Raw genomic sequence first — 12,451 nt, 5'->3', positions numbered from 1 at the left:
TATTTTTGGGATTTGGTTCTATATATACTCGAAGTAAGATCAGGGTCTATTATCTTTAATTTTTTTGTTATTTTGGTCCGATTCACATTGAAGAGATTATTTTCATCGTAAATCCCTTGCTAGACGGAGAAATTTTCTGATATAATTTAAACAATTGTGTCATTTGGTCAGAAATTCATGCCTAAATTATATAACATAAATGACCAAACTAGAAAGGAAAAACAAAACAAATACTTGTATGGGACAAAAACTTGTATGGGACGGTCTCACGGGTCGTATTTTGTGAGACAGATATCTTATTTGGGTTATCCATGAATAAGTATTACTTTTTATCCTAAAATTATTACTTTTTATTGTGAATATCGGTAGGGTTGACCCGTCTCATAGATAAAGATTCGTGAGACCGTCTCACAAGAGACCCATAAAAATAATATTGGATCATAACCATACTTTATCTAATTAGGTGTAGTTTGCTACATGGGATAAGAGAGATTGATAAATAATCCTCCTTATCTCACATTTGGTACTTTTTTAGAAAACCCATGATATTATCTATCATGGGCCCGTGATAAATAATTTTATATAGGGAAAAAATATTCCTTTTATAAAATGTGATAATTTTAATCTAATGATAAAAACATCACAAATAATGTAATTACCCTCAATATATAAAAATCATAAACCATATTGTTCTTTCATTTCACTTGTAGATCGAAATTAAAATCAAATAAATATTTTTTATTTATTTTTATATATTATATAATATGATAATTATATAAATGTACTCGAAATAATTAAATAAATGATTTGTATAAATCTCAATAAAATTATTAGTATCACTCGATCCACCTTAAAAATTTATATTTTACTTGACTCACAAAATTAAAGAGCTCAATTATCATATTATATAATAAATAAAATTAGGTTAAAAAATAAATCATGCAAGCACTGTCGACGCATGAACAGATAAGAAATATGAGCTCAAGCAACAATTTTGAAATTATAAAATATATTATTATAAGGTTAATTTTGTCATTACAATCTAATATATAAATTCAATCACTCTTATTAAAATAATATCAAATATTAAATATAAGATCCTATATTTTATTTATCATTAACTTATCGTTATATTATATATCACATGTTTATCTTATCGTGAAAAAGATTAAAATTCTAAAATATACCGACTTAGAAGACTAAAATATCTAATCTCTTACTTGTTTTTTCTTTCCCTTCAACCTACTTGTTAATTCTAAAAAGGCCCTGGTTTTGGGGGCCCTTATTATCTAATTTCCTATTTGATAATGGGCCGCATGCAAAAGATTTACCCAATTGAACTCAGAATCAAAGCCCAGGACCAAAAGCATCTGAATGCCAAAACTCTTTATTCCTTTTGTCTAACAACTGAAACGCAACCTTTTCCATTTTCCTTCAGCTCCTCCGAATATCAGTGCTTCTGTTTTCAGGTAAATTTCTATTAATTATTTCTTTTGTTTTTATTTTTCTGAAATTATGAGAAACTCAAGCAAATATTGTTTCAGCTAAAAACTGAGAGGGACTTGTTTATATTTTGCCACTTGATTAGAAGATCGGAAAAAGGGTTGATCGATCGTTAGATATATATTTTTTAAAATCTATCTATGTAATATAAAGTGAGATGTAACGTTAGATATATTTTTTTAAAAAATGTTCAGTATTTCGAGTTTTTTTGTGTGAAAGAAAATTAATTTGTTTCTCATTATGAATTGATTAAAAATGTTTTGGCTCGATTTTCCAACAAGAATGGCAGATAATGCAAATTTTGAAGCAACAGCAGAGGTTATCAATGGTGATGATCCAAAAGTTGAGGAAGCAAAAGATTTACCGTCTCACCAAGTTTATGAAGAAATAGCGTCGCCAAAGCAAGAGGTATGTGCAATTAATACTGGGCAGTTTTTAAATCGAAACGAGTTTGTTATAATTAGAACTCGAACTAAAAATATTATCTTAAATTTAGGATATCAGCGTCACATGAATTATTGATATTTTATTTATATCATGTGAAAATATAACATCATGTGTGATATTATTTTGGAGGAGATGGTGTGAAATTATTTTAGACAAAAAATTGTGTGAAATGATCTCACGGGTCGTCTTTTGTGATACAGATCTCTTATTTGGATCATCCATGAAAAGTATTACTTTTTATGTTAAGAATATTATTTTTTATTGTAAATATCGGTATGATTGAGTTGTCACACAGATAAAAATTCATGAGATCGTACATACTCTACAAATTATTAGACCAGTGATAACTAGAATGAAATATTTTTTAGAAAAAATAGAATGTAATATAGTTGATCAAAATAACATATAATAATTGTATTTTTGCACATATAACCAGGAAGCGGATAAGTTCAAATGGAATGCGAAAAGTAGTGACTTTAAGATGCGCAAATATTAACCATTGATATTTTTAGAGTATGTTTCTTAGATGGTCTCACGAATCATTATATGTGAGACGAGTCAATCCTACCGATATTTACAATAAAAAGTAATAATCTTAGCATAAAAAGTAATATTTTTTCATGGATGACTCAAACAAGAAATCCGTCTCACAAAATACGACCCGTGAGATCGTCTCACACAAATTTTTACCTATAACCAAAAAGCCGATAAGTTTGAATGGAATGCGAAAAGTAGTGACTTTAAGATGCTTAAATATTAATCGGTAATTGAGAATCCATTCAATCTATATTGAGAATCCATTCAATCCATTCAATCTATATTTTTCAATCTATATTATTTTTATTCAAAAGGTAGTACAATAAATTAATATTTAATAATTAAACATCTTATATTTGGTTCATTGACAAAATTAAATATTGTGCCTGTTACAATATATTGTTTTCTATGTAGGAATCATCCCTTAATTCTGTGTGGTAAATCCTCAAAGCGCAGTCCAAAAGATGATGCATTATATATCATTCTTTCATTTTCTTATTATTTGCATTATACATCATTTTCTTGTCTCATCCCACAAATCAAACGGTATTATTGTCATCTCATTCTTATTCTAAAAAAATGATCAAGAACAAAAAAGTCGTATTACCTTATCTAAAATGAAAAAAAGTTTTTAAAAACGCAAAATTTGATTGCAACCTATATTTTTTACATTTTGGGTTTCATATATGGTCACTCTGTATATTTGGCAGGAGGAAAAAATCAAGAAAAAGTATGGAGGTTTGCTTCCAAAGAAACCTCCATTAATATCCAATGTAAACCATATTCTCTTCACTCTCAAATTTGGTGCACCTAAACCTTCATGGACTCACTAGTACTTTCAAAATTGTGGCATGTTTTCAGGACAAAGAACATGCGTTTTTTGATTCTGCTGATTGGGCATTGGGCAAGGTAATTTGTTCACAAATCTTGCATATGTTTCGAATTTATTCGTGCATATAGCCGACATGACACAAATATAGCACGAACCTATGATTTCTTCATGCATGTCTGGGTTGATTAGTGAGGCACTGAGTTATTCTACAGGCAGGGGCACAGAAGAGCAAAGGACCCCTTGAGGCTCTTCGACCTAAACTTCAGGTATTTGATGAATACTCTAGCATTGATTTCAAAAAATTTCAAATTTCTTGCATTTTTTCCTAGTACTCTTTTGACATTGCTAAACGTTAAGGAGAAGGATATATCTTTTCACCATATATAATACTTGAAAAATCTTAAAAAGTATGAAAAATGATATGAGAGGACAGTCGTTAATCTGTCTTCTTTCTCCCCACACTATTAGTACTCACGCAGAAAGTACCTCACAGCCCACACCGCATCAACAAGCACGCTCAATATCAGCTTATGCCCCTGCCAATGATGGAGAAGGTACAAATATTTAAGGAAATTTCTAAATTTAAAAAGGGTTCTTCCATCTCTATACTTTTAGCTAGCTCAAAGAGCACTTTCTTTTCTCATGCAGAAAGTGTTGAGTCTGATGATGTAATACGTGAAGAAAATCGACAGAGCCCACTCGATGCAAGAGTCGAGAGCAACAAAAACGCTACTGATAATCAGAATCAACAAAACTGAATATAAAATTCATAACGAGTACCAACTTCGCATACTGAGCCTGGAATAAATGTGTAATATTTTGTTTTATGAAGACGAGAGACGGAAACACCATCTATGCAAAAGTTTCCATTTTCTGAGTTTCTACTTTTCGTTTCTACATGCACTTATCGTACCAAACACGAATATAATCCCAGGGTAATGATTGGTATATAAATATGTTGCAACATCCTGAGTAATCAGAGATTAAAGAAAATTTTCAAATTCATTCATATCCGTATTGAAAGGTGGTAGTTTAACATAAAAGTATTGTGTAATAAATGATTGTGTATTTTAGAGTAAGTGATGTGTGCAGTTTTGTAACACTTGACACAACATGCCGCGGAATAATTCAACACACAAAACTTTACGTAAAATGTTGGGTTTGGCCCAACTTTATCCCAAGCTCATTCCCTTAAACCTTGGACTACTATGTTTTTTTGTATTATTCTTAAATACCGATTTGTTCCCAGCAGCCAAGAAGCCAAGCGTGAGTTTTCTGATAGAGGCAGTAGCATTCATTTTTCTTCGGCGTGCAGTGTTCTTTGCTTGGTGCATGTGAGCTCTTCTCTTCTCTTCTCTTCTCTTCTCTTCTTCCTCTATATTCCTCAAGTGATATTCGAGAGTGTGTGTGAGATTGGAAACTGTCCTCGGTTCCTTTTGTTGTCTCGATCAGTGTCGTTGCCTACTGTGAGTGGTGAGCTGTGTGCTTAGGTGCTATTTGCTTAGAGTTGAGTTGGTTATCAGTAACCGGGGTTTTGATCGGGAAATCTTTGTGGTCTTCGTCTTGGTTTACTGCGTATTTGGAGAGGCCAAAATCAGTTCGTCTGAGCCCAATTTTATCCTAACATATCATATTGTATTGTTTCTTGTTGTGGCTAAAAGTTGCAGGTCAGGCCAACCAGCATTAGAAGATACGGCATCACTGATGGGTACTCAACAGTGGTATCAGAGCCTTATCTGCCGTGTCTTCGTTTTTCGGTTCATTGGAATCTGAAATCCTTACTTAGGTTTCGCTCTGGTAAATTGGCTGGAACCTCTTTTTACTGTTTTCGTAGCGTAACCGCTTACCGCGGATTTATGTGCTGGGATTTGATGCTGGTAGAATGCTAAGTTTTATATTCTTGTTGTTTACTGTTTTGTTTTCATTTTCGTGGCTAAAATTTGCTTCTGCTGTGTTCGTTTTGATCTTGTGTGATTTAAATTTTTTCTGTGTGAAATCTTTTTTTTTTGTTAACTGTTGTGTTTTTTGAAAATGGCTATGACTAGATATAATCTTGAACCTTTTAATGGAAAAACAAATTTTTCAATATGACAACAGAAAATGAAAGGTATTTTGGTACAACAAAGAGTTTTTAAAGTGATAGACTTGTCATATTCTGCTTCTAAAACTCCTGAAAAAAGGACTGAAATGGATGAGTTTGCTTATTCGTCTATAATTCTGAACTTATCTGACTCTATGTTAAGAAAAGTTGGTAAACTAAAATCGGCTAAGGAAATTTGGGAAAAATTAGAAGAATTTTATACTGAAACTTCGTTGTCCAGTAAATTGTTTTTGCTTGAGAAATTTTTCCGGTTCAAACTTGATTTAAACAAGGACATTGATGAAAAGCTTGATGTGTTTGCCAAATTAGTTCTAGATATTAATCAAACAGAAGATAAAAATATTGATGATTACACACCTATTATTCTTTTAAATGACATACTTGATTCTTACGGTGATGTTAAATCTGATATTAAGCATGGTAGAGATCGGTAAGTTTAGAAACTGTCGTGAACGGCGTGAAAAGCAAAGAGATAGATTTAAAAACCATTAAGGGTGGTAATAATTCTGGTGATGTTATGTTTGTTAGAGGAAGGTCTAAAAGCAGATTTCATAATCAAAAACCTTCAAACAACCATAACCAATCCTCTGTTAAAAATAGAGGTAAGAGTAAGGCAAGGTCCAAGTCAAGACCCAAGAATAGAAAATGCTATAATTGTGGTGAAACTGGTCATTACATTACAGAGTGTTCTATGCCCAAGCAAAAACAAAACCAAGATTTCAAAATTCAGCATAATGACCTTGCTAATATGACTTCTAGTAGTGAAAACATGAGTGATGTTTTTATTGTGACTGAGGTATGTGATATGCCTGTGGTGAATTCTGTGAATTCAAGTTTTTTGTGTGAGAATGAATGGCTAGTTGATTCTGCGTGTCCTTTCCACATGTTCCCATTTAAAAATCTGTTTTGTAATTATAAAGAAGTGAAGCACGGGTCTGTTTCTATGGCAAATGAAAAATTGTGTCAAGTTTCTGGTCTTGGTGATATATCGCTGAAATTTGATTCTGGTTATGTGTTAACTTTGAAAAATGTGAGGCATGTTCCCGATTTATGTCATAATTTGATTTCATGTGCTGCATAAGAAGATGATGGTTTACAGAGTAGATGGGGAAATGAGGTTATTAAAATTATGAAAGGGTCTTTAGTGGTTTTCAAAGCTTCCAAAAAGTGAAACTTGTATATTTGTCATGCTGAATGTGAATCTTGTGTGCAAAATTCTGTGAATGTTGTCTTAAGTGGTAAAACTGATTTGTAGCACAAAAGATTAGGTCACATGAGCTCCAAAGGTCTTGAAATTTTGCACAAAGATGGTTATTTTGGTAGTGATAAATTGTCTTGTATGTCATTTTGTGATTCTTGTGTTCTTGACAAACAGTCCAGAGTTAAGTTTCAAATTCCCATATTCCCAAACACTCTGTCACTTCTGAAATACTAGAGTATTGCATGCTGATGTGTGTGGTCCTGCTAGTGTGCCAACATATAGTGGAAATCAGTATTTTTTAAATGTTATTGATGATTTTTCAAGAAAAGTTTGGGTGTTTTTAATGGAAAAAAAATCTGATATGTTTGAGAAGTCTAAAAACTGAAAAAACTTGATTAAAAATCAAATAGGTATGAAAATTAAATTCTAAGAACTGATAATGGTCTTGAATTTTATAATCGATTGTTTGACAATTTATGTGTTGAATCTGGTATTCAAATACATAGGACAGTCCCTTATACGCCTCAGCAACCAGCATTAGAAGATACGATTTCACTGATGGGCACTCAACATAAATAAATTAAAACACAAAGAATTATATATAAGTGAACATACTTGTGTGCAGGGACGGAGCCACATGCTCCTTTACTCGGGCCAAAGCCCAGGTGATCCAATTTATTTTTTTTAAATATATACGTAAACTTTGTATAATTTTGAATAATACGATATTATCCCGGGTAGATCAATTTATAATATTAAAAGATTATAGAGTTTAAAATTTCAGCCCAAGCAAAGCCATATTTCTGGCTCCGCCACTGCTTGTGTGGTGTTTCAAAGCAAAAGATTCACTAGAAAATATTTTCAGTTTACAAAAACAATATTAATTAATGAAAAGCTAACTCTCATAACACAACAAAGGATCAAAGTACATCCAAAATGTCTATCACCAAAATTTTCAAACAAGTTTGTTCAACGAACAAGTTGTGGTTAAGCTTTTCAACGCTCCACAGCAACATAACGAAAACAGCGGCGATCAATACACAGATTATCCGTACTCCTTTGCTCTCTCTTTCTCTCGTCGTCAAAAGTCTTTTTTTCCTGCGGCCTCTATTTTTCAATATATAACCTCTTTAGTCTAGAGATTCTTTCTTGAATAGATGGTAAAAAACAAGGAAACTAGAATTTTATTAGAAGATAATTATTTTAAATAATAAGATCATATCTAGAGATAATATAAATCTTATCGTAAATAACATTAATCTAGAAAGTCAAAACTCATGTAAAAAACGGTAATATAAGAATTATGTCGAGACATATTTTCCTTCCAATCTATCTTTTTTTTTCTTTGTGGATAAAATACACAAAAATGTTAATCCACGCAACTCTCCCGGAATTCAATCATGATAGATGTTTTAAAGGGTAGGTGTTGCAACACTAGTTGAAAACATCCATCATTCATTAAATGACCAAACATTAGGGAACAAAACATCAAAGAAATAAACTGAACAGAGAGAAATATTAAAGAAATAAATTAGAAACACTAAAATACATCACTATCAGAGATCTGTTATGTATATTCATGACCAAAGCTTGAAGATCCTGCTTTTGCACCTTCTTCACCCGACATTTTTGCTCCCACTGAAACATTTTCTCTAGGGATGTAATCGAGTCGAGCCGAGCCGAACTCTTGAATGTTTGAGCTTGGTTTGTTTATAATCGAGCCGATCTCGAGCTTTATTTAACGAATATATGCATGGCTCACGAGCTTATTCAAGCCTTTATCGAGTCTAAATAAGCTTAATAAATATGAATTCTACATTTAAATTTTCATTAAACTAGTAAAAGATGCACATGCATTGCATGTGCTGTTATTATTTTTAATTTGATCAAATAATACTAAACAATTAACACGAAATTATTTTCGATTTATAAAAGTTGTTCGATTTAAAAGAGAAGTTTTATTTTGATTTTTTTCTATTTAAAATATGGAGTGACTTGAAAAGGTTTTAAGTATGATAAAAAGGGTAATTATGGAATTAAATATTTTGGTGTCTTCAAAGGTAGTTATTCTAAGACTCTCACACTTAATATAATAGTATAGATTAACTAAAAAGTAAATTATATATTTAAAGAAATCAACAAATCAAATATCAAAACTATTATTTTTTTCATCTAAAAGATTACTCATGAACTTACCAACGAACATTTTCACGAGCTAACGAGCCGAATACTGTAAAGTTTGGGTTTGGTTTTTTTATCTTAACGAGCCTCATTAAACGAGCTTTTATCGAATCGAGCTTCGAATAGCTCACAAACGGTTTGGTTCGTTTACATTAGTACTACAAGAAAAATTTCATACGACAACGGTTTTTAACCGTTGTAAAACCGTTGTCGTATCCCTTTTAAAACTGTTGTTAAAACCAGTGTTGTTAAATGATTCGCTCAAAGACAACGGTTTTTCACTGTTGTCGTAGCTACAATTTGCGACGGTTTTGAAAATCGTCACAATTGAAAAACTGTTTTCGTAGCTACAATTTACGATGGTTTTAACAACCGTCAAAGAATATATAAATTGGCGCTAATTAGCGACTGTTCATTACACCGTCGCTACATTTCGCGATAGTTTATTAAAAACCGTCGCTAAATGTAGCGATGGTATTCATGCGCAAAACCGTCTCTACTTAGCGACGGTTTATACATGAATTCCGTCGCTAATATTTTAGGTAAAATAAAAAAAAATTAAGAATTTAATAAATCTGTGTTTTGAATTGGTACAATCGTGTAAGAGATAAAAAAATTTAAGTGTCGTGAAGTGATAAAATCGTGTATGAGATAAAAAAAATTTAATTGTTTTGAAGTGGTAAAAAAATCGTGTAAGAGATGAAAATTTTAAGTATTGTGAAGTGGAAAAATCGTGTAAGAGATAAAAATTTTAAGTGTTGTGAAGTTGTAAAATCGTGTAAGAGATAAAAATTTTAAGTGTTGTGAATTGAAGTGGAAGAAAATGGAGCAAATTTGCAGGTATTTATAGAGAGTGGTGGAAGAAAATGGAGGGAAGTTGAGGCGAGATCGAATTTTTGAATTTGCGACGGTTGGCTCACAACCGTCGTGAATATTAGCAACGGTTTTATCTAAATTGTCGCTAATGTTAGCGACGGTGTCATCTAAACCGTCGCTAAATTTAAATTAGCAACGGTTGTACATGATACTGTTGCTAAATGTAGCGACGGTTAAAATAAAACCGTCGCTAATTTGAAATTAGCGACGATATAGTTAAAACTGTCGCTAACATTAGCGACAGTTTTATAAAACCGTCGCTAAATAACGTTGTGTTTTATTCTAAACACACGCTAATCAACAACGGTTTTAGTTAAAACGGTTGTCGTATGTGTGTTGTTGATTCTGAAATTTCTTGTAGTGACATCTCTAATTTTCGCCTTCTTTTTTACCAGAATGGACCATCACATCTAGAAGTAGGCGGTACTCTGCCATCTGGGTTTCATAATGGACAATTATTTCCTTGTCCTTGAAGATCTGCTTAAGGCCAAAGTCTATATGAGCTTGCGGATAAGATGGAGACAAGATGATATAATCTAAGAGAACCACAACATATGAGGAGGATGATGTGTTGCCAACCTTATGGGCAACACCAGATTCAGACCAAGGAAGATTCATTTTCCTGTTTCCCTTAAAGTTTGTTGATGCGTTCTTCAAAAGTTCACTTACATTCGAGAGTTCCTCATCTATATTTCATAAAAATCCTTGGGATTCAATTCACCGTCTACAAACTTCATAATTATCTTGAACACCAACTTTCTAAAATTAAAAGTACTTCTGGTACCAATGTCAAACGGAACAAATGCATGTGGTCTAGTAACCACTCTTGTATTCATTGAGGGAGTCCAATTCTGGATTGCAGTCTTGTGAAGCACGAAACAAAAAAGATCAAGTTTGTTGCGGGCAATCTTTTGAGATATTTTTAGTGAATAAAGAATTATTTTGAATAATTTTTTGTTGATTTTTTTATTTAATTCATTTAGAATTTATATTTAAATATTTTACTAAAAAGCTGTTGTTTATGTTGTATAACATGAACATAAAAAAGCTCCAACCGCTAGAAGATTCCCAACCGGTTGCTTCAAGACAGATTTCAACCCCTTCATTAAAGAGCAATTAATTTTTCACTTAATAAAAGACATTCTCTGACCAACTCAGGACAATCAATAGTTTTGTACCACTACAAGTCAACTATGTCCTGCACCAGTCCCGCTAAAGATCTTCATTAATGTGACTATCCCAGAATAGAAAGATTGCTTATACATTCTACAAGTTCTGATGTTAATAACAGTTGCCACAAAAAGATGCTCAGCAGAAACTCTTCAATGAACGGGATTCAAAATTGCGCAAGCAAAGAGAACATTAAATTTTTTGCTGAAGAACATTTAATGTTATTGCAGCTGATGGTGACACATCATTCCAACGCGACAGATTTACGTTACACATTTTTTCCTAACCGTTGGGATGATAACTTATATAAGAAGAGTTGAAGTATGCAGGCAAAAAGTTTGACCATTCTAAGTTTCTCAACTGCGAGATTGCTACATTACTAAAGCTTGCATATATGAAGATTTGAGAGCACCTAAAGATCATATACTCCATCGCTCACCAAGCACACACTCAACACAAAGATATCAGATCATTCAAGGATTATCTTCATGTTACTAAAAATATATTGTTTTAATTACATCAGTAACCTTGGTTATTTGATTAATAGTGTTGTATGGTGAACCGAAGGTCCTTAACATCAAGAAGTGTAAAATGATCACTAAGAGTTCCAAAACAGGCAGTGTGATAAGTCCTGATTGGAGCGAGATGTTGCAATAAGTCTGTAAAGCCAAAATTTTTTAGTGGAATCTTTCATAAAGAGGAGAAGGAATGACGTATGAGTTTTATCTCCGAGCATCTATAAAAATCACGTGTCTTTACTTTTCGCGAGCACTTACATTTCGAACTGTTTCTTGTTAACAAGCCAGCCAACCAATTGTAGCTATCATTAGAAATTGTAAACCATTTTCTGCACTTTTCAAGTGATTCATATTTCTTACCGTTCAAGAAAAACTTTCAACCGCCTAAAAACGATTGAAAACAAATTTTAAAATAAATAGTTTTAAAGAGTTTATTCACCCCCTCTAAACTCTTTCCCGATCCTAACAAAGACATATTTCATAAACAAAGTTAGATTAATGATCACAAATAGAAAATGAACAGAAATGTGATCAAATAAATATATTTGCGTCCAACAGTAATAATTTCTAAATCAAAGAATCCGCTAATCAAAAATTTTTGTCTCATTTCCAAAGGTAACAAAATCCAACCGAGTAAACACCGCTCATTTTCTAACAAATTTGTTATCTCGCATCTCAACAGTAATAGGGATAAATAATGTAATTAAATTTCAAATTAACTATGTTTAAACTCTTCTTAGGCTCAACACTACTAACACTAGAAATCACGAATATTCGAAATTAAGAAGATATGTTTTTCTCCATATGTCTCAACTTTAATACTGATAACCCACTGAACACGAACAAATCACGTAAATTTTAATATTCATGTCCTATTTGTTTGAGTCTAATCTCGAACTCGATACCTCTTTCTATATTTGACACTAATACTGTAAGTTATAAGTCACCGGCACATACATGTAACTAAATCAAAATTACTTTAATCTAAATTACATCAATAATTATATCGTCAAGCAATGCATCAAAGTAGTATAGAAATTGAAAAAAAATCTGATTGCTAATATATTAATTTAAAAAATCTAAGG

At 32.1% G+C, this 12,451-nt stretch overlaps 1 protein-coding gene across 2 annotated transcripts; it reads left to right on the top strand.

Moving 5' to 3' along the window:
* The first annotated feature begins 1,278 nt into the window (after nucleotides 1–1,278).
* LOC140820989 (uncharacterized) lies at nucleotides 1,279–4,199 on the top strand. 2 transcript variants are annotated; one of them, XM_073181374.1, is made up of 7 exons: nucleotides 1,279–1,469; nucleotides 1,785–1,911; nucleotides 3,198–3,260; nucleotides 3,349–3,396; nucleotides 3,532–3,585; nucleotides 3,788–3,873; nucleotides 3,968–4,199. In XM_073181374.1, the coding sequence occupies exons 2-6, from the start codon at nucleotides 1,786–1,788 to the stop codon at nucleotides 3,863–3,865; spliced, it is 369 nt and encodes a 122-aa protein (XP_073037475.1). In that variant the 5' UTR covers nucleotides 1,279–1,469; nucleotide 1,785; the 3' UTR covers nucleotides 3,866–3,873; nucleotides 3,968–4,199. The 2 variants fall into 2 exon arrangements, with proteins under 2 accessions (XP_073037475.1, XP_073037474.1); XM_073181373.1 differs by having other exon boundaries at nucleotides 1,292–1,469; nucleotides 3,813–3,873.
* Nucleotides 4,200–12,451: the final 8,252 nt, after the last annotated feature.

The sequence above is a fragment of the Primulina eburnea genome, unplaced genomic scaffold, assembly GCF_022965805.1.
Source record: "Primulina eburnea isolate SZY01 unplaced genomic scaffold, ASM2296580v1 ctg348_ERROPOS200000, whole genome shotgun sequence".
NCBI lineage: Eukaryota > Viridiplantae > Streptophyta > Magnoliopsida > Lamiales > Gesneriaceae > Primulina > Primulina eburnea.
Note: the sequence above shows the minus strand (reverse complement) of the source record. Positions and strands in the feature narration are given on the sequence as shown.